Source organism: Phytophthora cinnamomi (genome assembly GCF_018691715.1).
Source record: "Phytophthora cinnamomi strain GKB4 chromosome Unknown Contig26, whole genome shotgun sequence".
NCBI lineage: Eukaryota > Oomycota > Peronosporomycetes > Peronosporales > Peronosporaceae > Phytophthora > Phytophthora cinnamomi.
The window spans coordinates 793,216-813,028 of NW_027150959.1; the positions used below are offsets into that span (position 1 = coordinate 793,216).

The 19,813-nt window shown below is 53.4% G+C and overlaps 1 protein-coding gene across 1 annotated transcript; it reads left to right on the forward strand.

The window, feature by feature from the left end:
- Positions 1-12,652: 12,652 nt before the first annotated feature.
- IUM83_08689 (uncharacterized protein) lies at positions 12,653-13,314 on the forward strand (the record flags this gene model as incomplete). The annotated part of the gene is made up of 2 exons (XM_067933078.1): positions 12,653-13,018; positions 13,081-13,314. The coding sequence occupies 2 exons, from the start codon at positions 12,653-12,655 to the stop codon at positions 13,312-13,314; spliced, it is 600 nt and encodes a 199-aa protein (XP_067794067.1).
- Positions 13,315-19,813: the final 6,499 nt, after the last annotated feature.

Below are 19,813 nucleotides of genomic sequence, written 5' to 3' on the forward strand. Positions count from 1 at the left end.
ACTATAAAAGAAGGTACTTTGGGGCAACACACATGATCAATGGCCCTGTACGACTCGCGTACAGTACCTTTACACATGTACGAGGATGACGCTTCACCATAGCAGTGGCTCCGATTTCGTCGAATGGGTAGTCTGACTCTCGGTTGGTGGTGAATCCTTATGAAGGGCGAAAATACTTTCTTCAACCCGTGGCATAATCCTCACCATCCCGCGAACGCTTCCGCAGCCGTTAAACCCTCTTCACCCAAGGGCACCGAGCCTTGATGGCTTGGTGTGACTGGCGGAGAGGTCGTGCTGTGACAAGCCCGTTCTCCATTTTAGCAGCGGCGTTGCATACATACATGCACCAGTGCTCCAAGATGAGGAGCACTATACATATGCATTACATGTAGCAGTCAGCGATCTAATTGAAGCACAAAATTGTCGGCGAAGTATTGTGAACGTAAGCTAAGCACTCAAATGCGTGTTGCCATCCGACTTCCTTATACACGAAGTGTGAGTTGGGCTCCAACTGGTATTGTTATTCATGCTTCTCTTGGGATACTTCCCGTGATACACTGGATTAAAGCAGCACGTGGTTGCGACCCAGTTAGTACAGTATCCCACATTCAGAATGTGCCATTCTACCCGTGTGATACTGTACATGTATAACTGATACGATGTGCAACTTCTACATGTACGTAGTTGAAAAACTGGCTTGTGCGAGGAATACTAAAAATGTGCTAAGGGAATTTGCCAATTTAGTGCACTTTTCAAAGGGCATCAGTCAAGGCGCGATAGCCGAAAGTCTACTGTGAGTTTCAGTGTGCAATATGCATGCCCAGACAGGTGTTTGTTTACTCTCTTTCACAGATTAATTCTGGTATGGAGAGGCTCTTATTGGGTAGTCTGGATGGACTGTAGTGAATGGCCTATTTCCTGCTGATTGCCATTTTAGTGCTCCTTTTTATCTTAGTATTTGTATGAACCAGCATTTCTCAAACTGGGACAGTGTTTCTTTCGTTCAGTGGTTAGGTAACCTATAATACTCGATAAAAACGCAAACACAACAGTATTGAAAGGATATGTATCTTGGAAATAATTTGTCATTTCGACAGTGCTGACAGCTCAGTCGGTTAACGCCGCTGGCTTAATGAGGGCCCTACGGGGAGCATGGTTGTCGCGGGTTCGAGTCCCCTCGGACACGTTAATTCTCCGCACTGTTATAAAGGTATCTGCTCATCTGTGTGTGCAATTGACTTACAGTAACTAACATTGATTTGCCTGTCTGTCTTATCTCTTGACTAAACTTCAAACAGCGATTGCTCGGGTGCGCCTGGAGCATTTTCAACCTCCGTATGAACCGGTGTCAGTCGGGAACCTTTTGCCGTGCCTTTCGAGGTTTTGCTTGTAGGTTCTCTAGTAGTTCACAGCTGACTGTCGCTGTCTTCCGCTTCCTGCCTTTCGTGCGTGGTGGTGGGAGGACGAGAAGCTGTTGTTGGACGGTTTTCTTGCTTAATCGACGCCGGCGCCGCTTCATAAAGCGCCTGTACCAGCCGCTACCAGCGCCAGTGCCCGTAGTCATCTCAGCTATCGTGCTGGCCTTGGCAATGATTTCCCCACGTTTGGCCGGCTTCCCAATAAGCTAGAAAGGTTTTGCTCTGCCTCAGCTGTCAGGCGTGGTTGAGGGCCACGTCACTGAACTCCATCTGTTGCTTGCGGTAGAGTTTAGCTTGCTTTTGGTGTAGTCTCCGCGCTTCTTGGTCGCGAATTTGGTAGTGACCAGGAGCTGTATACATAATGGCAGGTTTGCTAGTGCACTAATATGCTTCTAGTGCACTAAAGTGGCAGATTCCCTTACTATAGTTCGTTTTTGTCAATACAGTCTGACACAGCTGATGGCACGGTTGTTCATCGTGTATCTGTTCTTCGATGAACACGAGTGACATATGTCACAGGATTTTTTGTGCAGACCCCTCCCCTCCCTCAACATGGGCCCCAAGTGATGCCGAAAGTGGTTTGATGGAGCAAACGGGAGCCGTTTTAGATTTTGTGCATCGTTTGTTCGTCTTTTTTGCGACAAATGTCCCGTCCAAATAGATGATCCAATTATCGTGTTTGAGGAGTAGAACATCACAAAAGGGAGCATTCGTCGGGTTGCTTCGTACAACAACAACAAAACGCGTTTGAACATTAAACCGATAGCCTTTTAACTGGAAGAGACGTTTGTTCGGCATTGCAGTGATAACAATTATCCGATAACTTCCATTTGACCTGTGTGAAACTCAATTTTGGCATAAATGTGAATGGGGTTACACAGTAGTAATATGGATCACTCAGCCAATAGGCTGTGAGCTTCAGTAAACATTGATTGCGAGCGTGCGTACAGGAACAGTCATGGCATGGTCGTATTAAGACGACCGTCGTACTGTATGCGGCATATCCATCCTCATCTTCTCGTTATCATCTGAATTGAGTACCACTTCGAGCGGGTGATTACCGGTCGCAATGCGACGGTACATACAGTGGTGGGTAAGTATTGGAGACCATTAATGGTGTCACACTTCGACCTAGAAAGAGAATTTTTGAGCAATAATGGCTATGTATGTGGCTATATGCTAGTACGATGTATATCAACGGATACAGTCCCCGATTCCGATGCCCGTGGTATAGATCGCGAGCTCAAAATTTCACCATCCCATTTGCATGCCATGTGTTTGGGAGGCTTGTTGGTGGTTGCTCGCACCGTGCTCAACCGAGCTCCAGATCAGTCACGAATTACTCCCGCACCCGCCAAGCCAACTCAAGATGAACAGCAGCGTACTTCAGCCGCCCAATTACCATAGCCTCAGCGACAGCGTTATTGGTGACGTTGTGTTGCGGTCCACGCGTACACAGCGCGACTTTGTCGATGATGGCGCTTCTTTCTACGAAGAAGGTATCGACTTCGTACATATAGCTGCGAAAGCTCCATTCGAGGACGATTGCACCTCAATGGCTCCAACACTGAAGACTCATTCCCACTCGGAGCGGAAACGGGAAGCGCAGATCAACGCAAGCTCGCTCCAAAACAGCATGATTGGGAGAGAAGAACCCCTAAAGTCTGGACATCGCGCTCAGATGAAAAATACCACGAAGGACGAAGTTGCTGCGCGTGTCCGAGAGCAACGGCGCATTATTCAGATGCGATACCGGAAAAAAATGGCTTCAAAGACGCTGTCCCTCGAGAGCGAGGTAGAGCGGCTGCGGAATGAGGTTCGGAAGCTGGAAATGAAGACGATCACGCTTGGTATCCCCTCAAACTCCAAGCCGTGGCGTTTCGCTGTCGAGTACTTTCACCTTTTCCGCCACGGTCTCAAACCAGCGTTGAAGCAGGTGTCAGTCTCCCAAGGATCCTTGGGTTCGGTCGAATGCACCAGTCACCGCAAGTTCCTCCAGTCAACAATGGCACCTGATGTGGGCGTGGATACTGGGTACGGTATTGAGGAAATTTTGAGGTGCTGGGGGCTTCTGGCTTGCTACTACGATAGCTTCAACATTGAGCTCGTCCGCCTGGAGAGTGACAATCAAAGCTCGGTTGTTGCGTACGGTAAAGTGTATGTAACTGTCAGCGAAAACACACTACGACACGCCTTCCCTCGTCTAGGAATCAACGAAAAATTCGGCCCACTCGGAGCTAAGCTTCTCGGTCGTAGACTGGAAATGCATGGGTTCTTAAGCTTTGGCTGGGATCACGTGGAAGATCGTGTGTCAAGTGTCAAGTACAGCTTCGATATGCTGACCCCGTTGATGCAACTACTCGGCTCTCTGGAAGATGCAACTCGCGTATTCGAAGGTGCTCCGGTTACTCCCGACTGCAAGTTTGTGACTTATGCAAGCTAACTAAGTTGGCACTGGGTGGACATACTCAGAATGCTATTAGTCACCACCAAATTAAACGTGGCTACACGTTAACATGCATTTTTTTCAGTTCTAGTACGCAATACTGGCAATTGCTATAAATTCAGGGAAACATTGATATGATCTAGATTGTTTGTTGTGTCGTGCCAACATTTTGCCCGTTTACCAAGTGGTATTTAGAAAAGACTGATTAATCAAGCAGTGATTGTATCATTGTTGTAGATATAGTGAGATGCGTAGCACACCATCGCCAATGGGTGGAGAGAAACAACATTTGCTTCTAGGATATGGGTGTCCAGACAATATCAAGAATTCACAGCACACCCAGTTCACCCTATCGATTTCACATAAATTGAGAACGCAGATAAATCGGTAATCGAAAACTTCGTCTTCTTGAAGAAAAATCTTGAGGAAGACGGTGTTTTCGATTAACGATGAAGAAGACTCTTCTTCTCCTTGTTGTGATCGTGATGAAAGTGAAAATCTCCTTTCGACTCCCCAAGCGATGGCAAAGTGTTGCAATTCGATGGGTGTTGACTATTGCCATGCACTGCAGGCACGAATCAATGTCGTGAAGAAACGTTTAGCGACTCGACCACGAAAGAAAGCTGGGGTTCAGCTCCTCATTAAACGACAGCAGTTCATGTTTCTCCAAAGTTTATCCAGGTGTCGAATGTGTGTATTAAAGAACTTGGGGGCGTTTGGTGTGACATCCTATAAAACGCCCGCCCAAATCGCTAATAGAAAAGACTGGGATAGTTTTGTTGGTTTTGTTGGTGGTATGACAAAGGGCAAATGCTGAAGTGCGATTTATCGTTAAGCCCAAATCTACTTTACTGTCCTTCTCTCCATGTTGTTCCCTTGTGCCCCTTGATGTTGTTTACCGGAAGCTGGATTTGACTTGATCTCATTATGGTATATCCTACCGAGAACTTAGTGTCAGTCATTGGTCTTCCCAATCGCGTCGTGGCGAGGCCCGTGTCGTGTCCACCATCAACTCGTTCACCATGACGCCATCTCCGCATGAGTCTTTGCCGTGTCCTTGTCCTTCCTGCTTGCGCTGGTGGTACACAATACAAACACTCCCACTCGTCGCTAGGGTTGAGCGGCCTTGGCGGCGACTCCGCTCGTCTCGAGCAGGTACTGCGGCGCTTGGTTCCCACAGCCTTCGATAACATATCGGCGAGCTGGTCCATTGTCTGCACGTAGTCGACCGCGATGGTGCCCCGCGCCACATTCTCACGGATGAAGTGATTCTTGATGTCAACATGCTTGGTCCGAGTATTGTAGCCTGCGTTGCTCGCCAGTGCGACGGTTATCCTCCCACACTCCCACTTGCTCGTGGCCCAGGCCCTCCAGCATGGCTCGGGCCCACAGCACCTCCTGGATATGCAGTGTGAGTGCCATGTACTCGGCCTCCGCCGAGCTGAGAGCTACCGTGCGGTGGTACTTCGACTTGAAGACCACCGGCGCCCCGCTGATCGAAGCCATCGTTCCGGACTCCGACGGCGGTGGTCGAGATTTCTGCCCCAGTCCGCGTCCGTGTATGCCCCTACCACAATCTTCTCTGTTGCAATTGTAGACGATGCCAGGTCTTGTGTGTACTTCAGGTACCAGAACACTCGAACCGCAGCCTTCCGATCTAGAACCTTGCCGACTGCGTGACCACGTATGCCACATCCGGGTGAGTGCACGTTGTGATGCATCCAATGAGAGCTCAGTGTGGCTTTGCCGGCATTGTCACACGTTCGGCGTGCGTCGTCGGTGACTGAGTCTTCGTCAACTTCAGGCCCGACTCGCACCAACTTGGCGTCTTGCTGGTAGAATCTCTTCACCACATCATCAATGCAACGCGTCTGCTTGATCACGAGCGTCTTGGCCGAGTAGTCGTGGTTGATCTCTATACCAAGGATGAACTTGGTCTCACCAAACTCCTTCATCTTGAACGAGTTGTTGAGCGCCACCTTGACCTCCTGGATCTCGTCGCTCGTGGTAGCCGCAATGATCATGGACGCAGATGTACACGTACTTGCCCTCCTTGCCCTCGACGTAGACGTCGGCACCGCAAACCCGAAATCCGATGTTCACGAAGACGCGGTGGATAGCCTTCTGCCAAAGCGTTCGTGCCTGCATCAGAGCGTAGAACGCCTTCTCGAGCCGGCACAACATGTTCGTCGCGTCCGCGACGTCGTAGGGCTCCTCCATGTACACGCGCTCCGTGAGCCCGCTGTTTAGGAACGCAGTGTCCGCATCGAATTGCTCTGTCACGTACGCCATCGCTACCACCACCGACAATACAACTCCGATTGAGTTCATCTTGGTCACGACTATTTCTCGAGGAAGTCTACGCCAAACTTCTGTTGGAACCCTTTCGCCACCAGGCAAGCCTTATACCGATTGGTAGGCTGTTTTCGTTGCGCTTCGTCACGAACACCCACCGACATCCGATCGGCCGAGCATTAGCTGTCCGTTGAACAATCGTCCAGGACCCATTGTCAGCCCGTCCATTTAGCTCCGCGTTCATCACCTTGATTCACTACGAGACTTCGTTGCTACGCATCGTCTGTTGATACGGGGATTGTTCGTCATCCGCATCACCAACACATGCAGCGTACCTCAGCACAGATTCTGCAAATGGGTTGTCCTCGTCAAACCTCGGTCGCTTTGGCGATGGAGGTCAGAAGTGATCGTCGTTGTCTGAGTCTTCGTTGCTGTTCATTTTCGACTCCTCGACGTCTGCTAATCCGTTTCCGAGAAGCTACACGGACGGCTTGAAATTGACCGAGACCTCTTAGTCAAGAAGCACACCACGACGTACCGCGAGTAGTCGTCCACGATGGTGAGCACCGGCCCTTAGACTTCGCCTTCACGGGACCCATCACGTCCGGGTGAACTAGCTTGAGTGGAGGTGTCGTTTTCGTCAACGAGCGCGAAGGGAAGTGTGCGGCCGTCTGCTTTCCCTTCACGCTCCGCCGCACAGGTTATTAACTCATCGGCTTCCCAGTCGTTGCTTGCCGAGTCTTCATCAACGAGTCGTCGTTGAGATGTCCCATACGAGCGTGCCAAAGGTCCCACCCACTTTTGACCCCCGAGTATTTGGTGTAGTACGCCGTATCCTGCTGGCGGTCCGGCACGTAATGCCTTGCCGATCTTCTTCCCCGAAGCCATCACCGTCGACTTGTTCCAGATGACACACGACTTGCGCTGGAACTCCAAGTTCATACAGCGCTCACCCAACTTTCCGACCGTGAGCAGTCGTCGGTCGAGGTCGGGTATGTTGAGCCTCTGCCGTTCGGATCCGATTGCCGTCGATGCCCGTCAAGCATACTGACCCCGTCCCAGCCACGCGAATCTTCTTTCCATCCGCGATTGTAATAAACATGTTTGACAACACCTCCGCGGAGTCGAACAAGCCGTTGTGGTGTGGCGTCATGTGCACCGTCGCACCACAGTCGATCTGCCACCCTTCCGACCGATCCTCCCCAACAGCGAACACTGAGTCTTTGTTGATGTCACCGTTGGCTTGCTCCGGGTGGGTAGTCCCGATTCACGTGTCCGATTTGGTCGCTATTGAAGAACTTGCCCTTGAACCTACCGAGCTTTCGTCCGCCATTGCTTTTTCGATCCAACCCCTTGCCGACCTTGCCGAATATTTGGTTCTTGCCTTACCTCTGAACAAGGTAACCTTCAGCGCACGCTCCGAGGTGTCCTTCTTCTCCTGTTGCTCGTACTCCTTGAGTAACTTCTCCTTGACCTCGATCAGATTCAAATCCTTGGAGTTCTCGACAAACGATGCGATCAACTCATACTCAGCGTGCAGACTGCTCACGAGTTGCCGGTCATTGTCCAGAAGCTCGCTGAGCGTTTTAAGGCCTACGATGAGCTCGTCGCACTTGTCCAGATGCTTCACCATCGTCGAGCCGTCCTTCATCTTGAACTCATGGAGACAACGAGTCATCGCTACCCGGTTTTTGTGAGCTTGGGTTTTGACTGCGGAGTGGAGCCGCCAGACCGAGGTCTAACGGCGTCGAGAGTTTGAGAGAAGATGACCGAGGTCTCCTATTGGCTACTCACATTTACCGCGCCAGAGTGACAGGAAGCTAGTTAGTGACTGTGAGGCTCGGCGGGTTCTAATAAATTCTCGCCGAGCTCTCCGGATAGTCATAGTGGATACACCTTTTGCCTCCTATTAAGAATCCGGACTTAAGACGAAGGCTCGTCCGGTTGTAGGATTAGACCGAAAGCTCGGTCTATATTAGATATTTGTATATACATTAGGGATTAGTTATAGTCGAGGCCTCACCGCCTCTAACTATTAAATCAGAGCAGAATATTCCCCCCAAGCCATCAGGGTCAAGTCCGTCTACGGTAAGTCTAGCTAGCTTAGCTGTAGGGTCTGGATACGCTCGGCCGACGCGGGGTATGTCTGCTGGTGAGCTTAAGGTACATTGACCGAGAGATCGCCCTGGTAAGACCAAGAGTGGATAGTGGCCGAGTGTTGGGAGGTAAAGAGTCCTCCCTGTACGTTGGTATGTTGTCCTGGGTGCGTGGCGTGGCCCCCAGTGTAGTAGACTCTTTGGCCGAGGTTTCACCTCGGCGCCCCTGTCAAAGGCCTTGACCGGCCCGGCACCCTTCCTTTCTGAGGGACCACAGTGGGTTTAGCGCGAAAGCGTTTATATTTACGCACCCCAGCCGTTGCTCGTGGCTGGCGGTGCCTCTGTGTGGGCTCTACCTACCTGACCGATACTTCAACACAAGGCATATTTCCAGACCGGTGTAAGGGATCGGACCTGGTCTTCAGGTTTAATCCCAAAAATCTTCACCGACCTTTCGAGTGAAGCTTGTGTTGTTGGTAGGACTCGTTCCATTTGTCGAAGCTGAGGGACGAGGACTCGTAAAATCGTGAATTCCTACACGACATTATGAATCGTCGTCCAGCTGTAGATCTCTCCCAGAGTGTTTCAGGGTTCCATGCTTGAATGGCCGAGGTAGCTGACTGAATCTTCGTGGGGTGCGCCAATGCAACCCCTTGAGCTATGAGTCTGAGCGCCTTCATGTCGTTGAGCAACCAGGCTTCGGTGACCTCACTTGGATCCTTCACCAGTTGCACGTGCGCCAGCAGCCCCGTCCTAGCCAACGTCATCCGCATAGCGAACTCCCAATGGAAGTAATTGTCGATTCCCAGGATGACTTCGACCATCTTGCTGGTCGTTACCTTCTCCGTGGTTGTGAAGCTTGAGCATGGTGCGGCTGTTAACCGGTTCGTTTTGTTGGTGATATGGAAGAGGGCAAATGCTGAAGTGCGATTTATCGTTAAGCCCAAATCTACTTTACTGTCCTTCTCTCCATGTTGTTCCCTTGTGCCCCTTGATGTTGTTTACCGGAAGCTGGATTTGACTTGATCTCATTATGGTATATCCTACCGAGAACTTAGTGTCAGTCATTGGTCTTCCCAATCGCGTCGTGGCGAGGCCCGTGTCGTGTCCACCATCAACTCGTTCACCATGACGCCATCTCCGCATGAGTCTTTGCCGTGTCCTTGTCCTTCCTGCTTGCATTGGCGGAACACAATACCTACAAGGTTTCCAGATTAGCGAGCGACTTCTAGTTGAGCCCTGGAAGTGAGTCACAGCTTATTCACCCCTGTTGTAATATAGGAATCGCACGAAAGATGTCACACTACTATCAGCTAGGTACGGGTGCTGTAAGTATAGGTTTTTCTCCTGCAACGCCAAGCTCATTTTAAATGGACTTAAAATTTGCAATCTTTAAAATGCTCGAGGGAATTTCGGTGTCGGACGCACATTTTCTAGTAGCTAGTGTGAGATTACTTCGAGTAGTGCGCACGTACGCGCAATATCACTTAAGAACGCGCGGGTTGGGCCGCCGGCGTCACGGATCGGCGGTAGCGGGAGTGGGAACGCGCCCCGGGTATGATCAGCCCTGGGCTTATCAACTCGCGCCTCTCCAAGATCGAGTGACCGCCGTGGAACGTCTGTAGGGCGCTGAGTTCGCCGCCCTGAAGCAAGAGCTGGTGAACCAGAAGGCCAAAGTCGCGGTGGTCTCGCAGACCGCCTCGAATGTCCTGGTCGAGTTGGGGACCCGGGTGAAGGAGTTGCTCCAGCGCGCGGACACGCTGGGGGAAAGGCTGCTCGTTGCCAAGGCCAATGCTTCCGCTTCTGCCGAGGCTTCGGGTCAGCCGAGCTGGGTGGCTCGTGCTGGAGGTACAGCATCAGCCGCACGACGTAAAAGGTCGGATGGAGATGCATACTAGACGGTATGTCTAGCGTGTAAGCGTTGCCGTGCTGTGCCAACACAGTGAACGGCCCAGTGAAGCGCGGGGCGAGCATACTTGCTCCGAAGTCCGAAACAGCATATTTAGGCAGGCTTTGAGTAGCTAACAGAACCAATGAATCCACTTTGAATTCATTTGTGTTACCCCTACCAATATTATCGGCGTTCGGCTTCTGTCTATCCACAGAAGATGCAATCGTGACCTGGACAAACCGAATTACGGCTTGTCTGCGATGGTTGAAGTCAATCGATTCCGAACTGAACGAGTTGAGATCGCTGTCAGCAAGAGGCTCGGCCTCTGCGTGGTTCTTCGCGGTGTTTGCGCCCTGCGCAGACACATGGTTCTTGTTGCTTGTGGAGACTATGCTCTGCTCAGACTCGTTTGTCTTGTCCTGGTCGCTTGGGAAGGCTGCGCCCTGCGCAGAGTTATGCGTTTCATTCCTTGTTGTTGCAGCTGACACCGTGCAAGTGTCAGCGGTTTTCTGCGGCTGCTGTATTGCAGTCGTAGATCCTCCCCCACTTAAAGTGGGAGCCATCACTCCGAGTAAACTCGGTAGACGTGGATGCCGCATGGCATTCACGTAAAAAGGTGTATGCCCGGTTGAGGCATGTACCGAGTGGTTGATGGCGAACTCCGTCATCGACAAACACTCGCTCCAGTACTGGAACGAGTGAGTGTAGCTCTTCAAAATGTCGACGAGCACGTGATTCACGCGCTGGGTTTGGCCATCCGTCTGTGGATGATCCGCAGTCGACATAGAAAGCCGACTCCCAAGAAGTGTAAACACGTTTTGCCACAGGTGCGCTGTGAAGCGCGGATCTCTGTCCGACACAATGTCGGTCGGCATGCCATGGTGTTTGAACACCATGTCGACGAACAGACGGGCCGTCTGCTTCGCTGTCACTTCTGCCGGCACCGCAGCGAGATGTACCATCTTGCTGAAGCGGTCGACGAAGACCACAACACCGATATTCCCTCCGCTGTCCGGGGGAAGACCAAAGATGAAGTACAAAGGCATGGACCTCCAGCACTCCGACGGAGTCGGTAGTGATTGCAAAGGAGCCTGTGCGAATGGCGCAGGTTTTGCACGTTGGCACACCTCTCAAGCACGGACGTACTTGCGCACCCACTTATACTGGTGGTGCCAGTAGAAGTCACGCGTGAGAAGGACGTATGTCTTCTCACGTCCGAGATGTCCCGCTGTCGGGGCATCATGATATTCGTACATGATCCTGAGTCGCAGGTCATGGTCATTTGGCACGACGACGCGGTCCGCGTTGTCGTCGACTGCATTATAAAGAAGCAGTCCGTCGCGCACCCGATATCGGTGTGCACGCGCACGAAGGTGCTTGGGCAACTTCTGACGAGCCTTGTCAGAAGGTGCTGTGTCATAGGCCAGCAAGAGTTTCGCGTCCGCGTCGTGCGCGTACGCGGCCTTCACGTCGTCTAACAGAGACGATGTGGGTGTGCTCGATCGCATGGTGTCAATGGCATTGACGTCAGCAGCTTCTGCGTAGTCCGGTCGATGTGATAACGCGTCGGCCACCACATTCAACCTTCCGGGTTTGTATTCGACCCGTGGTATAGCAGAACGCACAAATTAGTCCTTGCAACAGACACAACATAGTCGGCGCTTATCGGTCTGCGCTAGGTTGTCCCCAGCGGTTCGGCCCTTCCGGAACAGCGATGGCGGCTTTTTAAGCAATGCCTCTCGGGTGCTGACGGCAGACATAATCCAGCCCGCGCAAGGACTTACCGAACGTGTACGCTTGTCATGGATTTAGAACATTCTGCTCTGTTTGTTTGTTATCTCTCCGAAGAGACGCTAGGGCTCTATCTACTTTTCCCTATGATCTATACAAATACCTAATGAAATGAAGGGGTTTCGGATCTCAACTGACCCCTCACTGAGTCCCTATGTAACTATCTTATGAGTCTCGCTGACCTCTTCACTCAGTGAGAATTACCGTTCCAGCTCTCACTTCGCAACACCGGACCACTCTGACTTTGAAACCCTTTCGCCGACTTAAGAAATCGGCGGAAATTACCGTGGTCACTCCCATTTTGAGACACCGTACCGCTTTCACTCTGACACATCTGTGCAGTACCGTGGTCGCTCTGAATCTGCAACGCTGGACCGCTCTGACTTTGACACGCTTTCGCTCGTTCAGGCTGCTGCCAACGGAAGTCGGTGTCGGGTCACATACTGGTCACCGAATTTTGGTGTGACTCAACACCACAACCGCCCCGGTCGTGATACGACCCTGCTGGCGAGTGTCTTGACCCAACTGTTGTGTCGCAGCCTGTGTCCCTTTCTGTCAGTCAGCGCTTTCACTCCACGCTTGCATTCACCCGCCAAGTCACCCAGCGCGTTCGCCGCTTGCCGCTCACGCACCTGTCGTTACGTCGCTTCGCCGGGGCCACTGTGATGTGTAATAATCGAGCTGACGTATCTGTTGTGATGCTCCAGGCACTCCCATGGCCGGCTCACCTAGCGCCGACTCGGCAGCTGCTGCTGCCGGAGTTAGCCGTCCAGCCGACTACGTCTCCGACTCAATCCCCGACTTCGCCATCTCTCCTGGGACTTCTGAGGCTCCTCGTGATGTCTGGGCCACCTCTCTCGGGCGCCCAGCAACTGCGGCCGGCGTTATTACTGCGTCCGGAGCGGACACACCAGCTCCGGCCGTCGCTGACTCGGCGCCTTTGGTGGTCCCGATCGGCGAGCTGGATGCTGTCTCGCCGAGCCCTAGCTCGGCTCTAGTGTCCTCCGGTGCCCTTGAGGAGGGTGAATGCGTCGAGTTGAAGACGCGCGGCCTTCGCCGCGACACCGCCCCCGCCATCCAGGTGCGTAAACTTCCTCCTACGCTTCTCGCTGACTTGCTTCTAACCTCAGCTTCTTTCTGCAGGCTTTGCAAAGCTCAGCTCCAGCGAGAATGGCTTCGGTCGTCAGCAACTCGACGATCCGTGTGCCACTCTTTGGGCTTGCTGCGGGTCCGCGCTTCCCTGGCGCTAAGGCCTTCGAGTCGGCAGTCGAACTTGCTGAGTTCTTCCAAGACCTATCTCCGTCTTCGCCGTCGACTCATCGAGTCCAGGCAGTTCCAAGCACGCCTTCAGATTCAGCGGCAGCTTCGCCGTATTAGACATCGCAGTCGGTCCGGCCTCGCTTTATCCTGCGGGTGCGCTCTGGACAGGAAGAGTTCCCGCTCGTCGAGTCCCCACATAGCCGAGTTCCGACGACCCATCTATGCGGCCTGTTTCTCCGGTCGCTGAAGTCGACTTGACTGGGAGTGGGTCGCTGTGCTCCTCGGTCACCCACAGCGACATTTATTCGCCACGCCGGACTCCTTCGCCGAGTTAAGTGTCGTCCAGTGGGTCGGGTGGCTCCGGCAGGTCAGCTGGAGGTTCTAGCGAGCCAGCTGAAAGCGCGCTGGACCCTTTGAAATATTTGGGGAAACAGATTGCGGTGAGTATTAAGGAAGATAGTTGGTGTAGTGGGTCTAACTTGACTCACTACTTTAGCTTACACGTTGCGCAACGTGTATGAGGAAGCGTAAGTACTTAGTAATTACTTAGGTTAATTATATTTGAATACACAAATATAAGTTAAGTAACAAAAGGATTCCAAGTGACTTAGATTAGGTAAAATGAGAACTGTATTGTTTGTAAATTGATCTTCCTCTAAAATCTGCTAAAAACTGTTTATCATCTATGAAAGGGTTGGCAGCGGCTGGCTGTCAGAGCCCCGCTAATATGCATGTCTCTGATTGGTAGAAAGATGCTGCTTTCTACCAATAGGATCTTTAGTGTGTGTGGACCACTCACTGTGGTGGTCCACTTCAATGTATCCATCGGTGTGTCTTACACCAATGTGAGGAAGTATCCAAAACGTTTAACAGATAACCTATCTGTTAAATTCACAAGTGGCTTGCAGCCACTTGTACGTGTAACCCCGTTACACCATCCCCCCTTAAGGTTAGACGCGCGGGGTCTCCGCACGTCAATCTTTGGAATTGACCATTCGTCAATTCTCCGCGTTTGAGAAGAAATCCGCGCTCATTCAACGATGAGCGCGCCTCAGAAGAAGTCCGCAAAGTCGATGGGGAGTCATCTCTCCATCGACGACTACTCGAACGCCAGAAGGCGAAGTACGGTGACGTCGTCGACTTCGACGACGACGATGAAGACATGGAGGGCGAGGAGGACTCGCCCTCTAAGCGCAAGAATCAGTGTCGAGCGAATCGCTCGACCCTCATGCCAAGAACATTCGCCCGCGTGAAGGGGGACGAATCGGACGCTTCGAGTTCGAAGCGTTCGCGTACTGAGAGTGATACCCCACTCGCTTCAGCTGGGGCTCTCAGTACTCCGCGCTGCTGCTGCAGCGCGTGATGTTAAAGCTCAAGGCTCTCCGCGCGCTGCGCCTGCAGCGCGCGATCCATGGATGCCGTCCGCGTCCGAGATCGCGGACCGGTTTGGGAACTCGGTACCTCCGAATGAGGTGCCGCTGTACGTACGCAGCGCCATCAAAGATGACGCTGTGGCTGCCGAGCTGCACTTTGATGCGGAAACGCATCAAAGGCGCGATACTACATCGGACTCTTTCATGAGCTCCGATGGTTTCAAAGCAAGAAGACCTCTTCTCGCAGCAAAGTGCCCGAATGGCAGGCACTTTGTCAAGCTGGAACGCCTTTGTTGAGAACTTCAACAAGAGGCCGAGTGCTTACCGTGATCGGATTAAGCAAGCGCGTGATCGCTTCGAGACGTACTCGAAGCGTGGAAAGCTGGAGCAACTTCATGTTGCTGCTGAGGAGGCAAATGTGCCGTGCGCTGTGCCCGAGGGCTTTCAGTGCACGAAGTGCTTTCAGGCGCGGTCCGCTTGAGCGACCGCGACCTGAACGGGTACACGTCGTTCCGTGTGCCCGAGAGTCTCAAAGAGCTCCGTGCTAAGTTCTTAGCACGTGAGGGTTCGGGCGCTGGCGATGATCGCAGCGTTCGTGTTACTTCTGCTGCGCCAGCGCGTACTGCTCTTCGTACGCCCTCACCATTTCCGGAACGTCCTCCAGCAAGACGTTCCGCGGCTCCTATGTATCTCGATGGGGAGGAAATCCTCTCCAACGAATACGAAAACGAGCCCCTTGAGGGTTCGTTTTCAGGATACTGTGGTCAACAATCCGCTCAACAATCCAGCGGGTTGAGCCGCGGGCGTCACGGATCGGCGGTGGCGGGGTGGGAACACGCCCGGGTATGATCAGCCCCGGGCTGATCAGTATGCGCCTCTCCACGACCGGGTGACCGTCGTGGAGCGTCTGCAGGGCGCTGAGTTCGCCGCCCTAAAACAGGAGCTGGCGAACCAGAAGGCCCAAGTCGCGGCGGTCTCGCAGACCGCCTCGAATATCCAGGTCGAGCTGGGGACCCAGATGAAGGGTTGCTCCAGCGCGTCCGCGCGCTGGAGGAGAGGTTGCTCGTCGCCGAGGCCAAGTCCTCCGCTGCTGCCTCGGCTCCTGCCGAGGCTTCGGGTCAGCCGAGCTAGATGGCTCGTGCTGCCGGTATGGCTTCAGCCGTCCGACGTAAAAGGTCGGATGGAGGCGCATGCTAGACGGTATGTCTAGCGTGTATGCGTTGCCGTGCCGTGCCAACACAGTGAACGGCCCGATGAAGCGCGGAGCAAGCTTGCTTGCTCCGAAATCCGAAACTGCATGTCTAGGCAGGTTTTGTGTAGCTAACAAAACTAATGAACCAACTTTAAATTCATTTGTGTTGCCTCTGCCCGCATTGTCTGCGTTCAGCTTCTGTTGATCAACAGAAGCTGCTATTGTGTCTTGGACAAACCGAATCACGGCTTGTCTTTTGGTGATGAAACTGATTGCATCCGAGCTGAAGTCATTCAGCTCGCTCTCCGCTAGAGGCCCGGCCTCTGCGTGGTTCTTTGCGGTGTCTGCGCCCTGCGCAGACCCGTGGTCGTTGGCCATGTTGTTGGGGGAGTCTGCGCCCTGCGCAGACTCATGTGGTTTGTCCATTGTTGCAGCTGACACTGTGCAAGTGTCAGCGGTTTTCTGCGGCTGCTGTATTGCAGTCGTAGATCCTCCCCCACTTAAAGTGGGAGCCATCACTCCGAGTAAACTCGGGAGGCGTGGATGCCGCATGGCATTCACGTAGAACGGTGTATGCCCGGTCGAGGCATGCACTGAGTTATTGATGGCAAACTCTGCCATCGATAAACACTCGCTCCAGTATTGGAACGAGTGAGCGTAGCTCTTTAACATATCGACGAGCACGCGATTCACGCGCTCGGTTTGACCGTCCGTCTGCGGATGATCCGCAGTCGACATGGAAAGCTGGCTCCCAAGAAGTGTAAACACTTCTTGCCACAGATGCGCTGTGAAGCGCGGGTCTCTGTCCGACACGATGTCGGACGGCATGCCATGGTGTTTGAACACCATGTCGACGAGCAGACGGGCTGTCTGCTTCGCGGTCACCTCTGCTGGCACCGCAGCAAGATGTACCATCTTGCTGAAACGGTCTACAAAGACCACAACACCGGTGTTCCCTCCGCTGTCCGGGGGAAGACCAAAGATGAAGTCCAAAGACATGGACTTCCAACACTCCGACGGAGTCGGTAGTGATTGCAGTGGAGCCTGCGCGAATGGCGCAGGCTTCACGCGTTGGCATACCTCGCAAGCACGGATGTACTTGCGCACCCACTTATACTGGTGGTGCCAGTAGAAGTCGCGCGTGAGAAGGACGTAAGTCTTCTCACGTCCGAGATGTCCCGCAGTCGGGGCATCATGATACTCGTACATGATCCTGAGTCGCAGGTCATGGTCATTTGGCACGACAACGCGGTCCGCGTTGTCGTCGACTGCATTATAAAGAAGCAGTCCGTCGCGCACCCGATATCGGTGTGCACGCGCACGAAGGTGCTTGGGCAACTTCTGACGGGACTTGTCAGAAGGCGCTGTGCCATAGGCCAGCAAGAGCTTCGCGTCCGCGTCGTGCGCGTACGCGGCCTTCACATCATCCAACAGAGATGATGTGGGTTTGCTCGATCGCATGGCGTCAATGGCATTGACGTCAACAGCTTCTGCATAGTCTGGCCGACGTGATAACGCGTCGGCCACCACGTTCAATCTTCCGGGTTTGTATTCGACCCGGAAGTTATACTCCGCAAAGAATGAGAGCCATCTCGCCATTCTTTGTGAAATGTGTGGCGACTTCACTGCGGTGCGCAGTGAAGCATGGTCGGTGTAGACTACAAATGGTCTACTTCCAAGCAAATACACTCGGAACTTTGCGAGTGCATACTTCATGGCAAGGAGTTCCTTGTCATGCACCGGATAGTTGCGCTCAGCTGGCTTCAGCTGACGCGATTGGTAGTAGACGACACGATCACGGCCCTCGGGATCGTGCTGCATCAACGCGCATCCGATCGCGAAATCGGATGCGTCACACACTACGTGAAATGGGCGATCTTGGTCAGCCACTGCCAAGATCGGCGCCTCAGTCAAGCCCCGCTTGACTGTATCGAATGCCTTTTGGCAATCGGGTGTCCAATTCCACACAGCTTCTTTCTTAAGAAGCTGTGACAGCGGGCGGATCTTGCCCGCATAGTCCTCCACGTACTTGCACAAGTACGTGGCCAAGGAACTGCCTCAGTTCCTTGACACTTGAAGGCGTTGGCCATTCGTTAATCACTCTGACCTTTTCTGGGTCAGGGCGGACACCATTCTTCCCTACGAGACACCCGAGGACGGGTATCTCGCTCGCCCCGAAGATACACTTCTTCAGGTTCGCGTAGAGCTTATGCTTTCGCATAAGCTCAAGTAGCTGTCGGAGATGCACCCTGTGCATCTCTACGTCGAAGTCTTCCCGTCCACAGCCCGGCTGTGGATGAATACATCATCGAAGTAGCTCGGTGCGAAGTCGCGCACCGAGCGCAACAAGTGCGTCACGCACCTGTTGAAAGTCGCAGGGGCATTTTTAAGCCCCTGTGGCATTACTAGCCATTCCCAGAGCATGCCGCTTGGCGTGCTCACTGCCGTGAGAGGGATATCGCTCTCACGCATTAGGATTTGATAAAATCCATCTCGCAAGTCGAGAGCACTGTAAACGGTGCTCCCGGCCATCGAATCGATGATAACATCTTTTCGTGGTATCGGCGTCTGCGCCGGTACCGTCGCATCGTTCAGCTTGTTGTAGGCATGAACGATGCGCCATCCGCCCTGTGGCTTCTTGACACAGAACGTCGGAGCACTGTGCGGGGACTTTGATTCCCGCACTTGTCCTGCTTTACGACGACTTTCAAAGAAGTCGTCGATCGCTTTCACTTGCTCTCGCGGCAGTGGCCACTGCCGCGTGACACAGTATTTTGTGCCCGGCACGAGATCAATCTCGTGCTGAATGCCCTTATCCTGCGGAAGCTCCGCAGGAATGTCTTCCGGGAGTACGTCTTTGTACTCCCTCAATATTCGTAATAGGGACTCGACTTCAGCGAGTCCCAACCTTGTTCCTCGAAGCGCTCTCGCTTCGTCTTCGCACTGAGAGTGTCTTCACTCTCAGTGGTACTTCCCATGAAGAGCTGCCTCAGCTCTTCGCTCTCGCTCGTCGTTCTTTCGCTGTCCGAAAGAACGCAGACTTGCTCGATGCGTCCATCGTGCAAGTCGCGCGTGAAGCGCTTCCAGCTCATGGCTGGAAGCGAAGTCAACTCCGACGCCGTCGTCGGAGGACTAGCGAGTTCCATGTCACGATACTGGAATCCAGTATCGGTGCGCGTCAAGACGCTTAGCGTCTTGACATTCGGCGTCACCGCCGCAGTCTGCCCAGCAGACTGTTCTTGTTGCGTCTCGGTCCCGGACCGAGACTTGCGCAGCGTTTTCCGCTTGCGCCGTCTTCTTGTTGTGCGGAGCCCGGCTCCGCACAGTTGTTCTTGTCCAGGCCCGGCCGTGGACAGTCGTTCGCCGGCGGACCCTGTCCGCGGGCGCGCGGTATCAAGCCCGGCTTGACCGCATTTTCCTTCGTGCAGCCCGGCTGCACGGTAATGTGTCCCTTCGCCGGCAGACCCTGTCTGCGGGCGCGCGATATCAAGCCCGGCTTGATCGCATGGCGCTTCGTCGTGCAGCCGGGCTGCACGACAGCATGCAAATTGCGTCAGTGCGGTACGTTTGCAACCGTCCGCACTGTTTGCAGCGTCAACTCCCGGAGTTGACACGCCTTCGTCACCTCGACGCCAATCATTGGCGGAGCCCCTCATGACCGAGGGTGCGTCGGCTCCCGGAGCCGACGCGTCGTTGTCGACCTGACCGCTTCGGGTCAGGGACTGTCCCTTACACGCTTGAACGTGGGTGTTGGTTCCCGGAACCAACACATCTTTTTCTTCCGACGTCGGCAGCATTGCCGACGTGGGTCTCACTTGTGCGCGCCCTCGCGCACTTCCTGGGCACTCCGGGACAGCAGCATAAAGCGCTGTCTCGACTGGTGAGCCGCGCGCACTTGCTGGTGCGCGCGCTGCGGTAACAGGGCCATCGCTCTCTGTTCCGCTATCGCGTCCGAAGCGCACGAGCGTGCGCTTCTTCCAGTCTATTACCGGATCATGCCGTGCAAGCCACGGCATGCCCATTACTACGTCGAATTTGTCGTCCAGGTCCA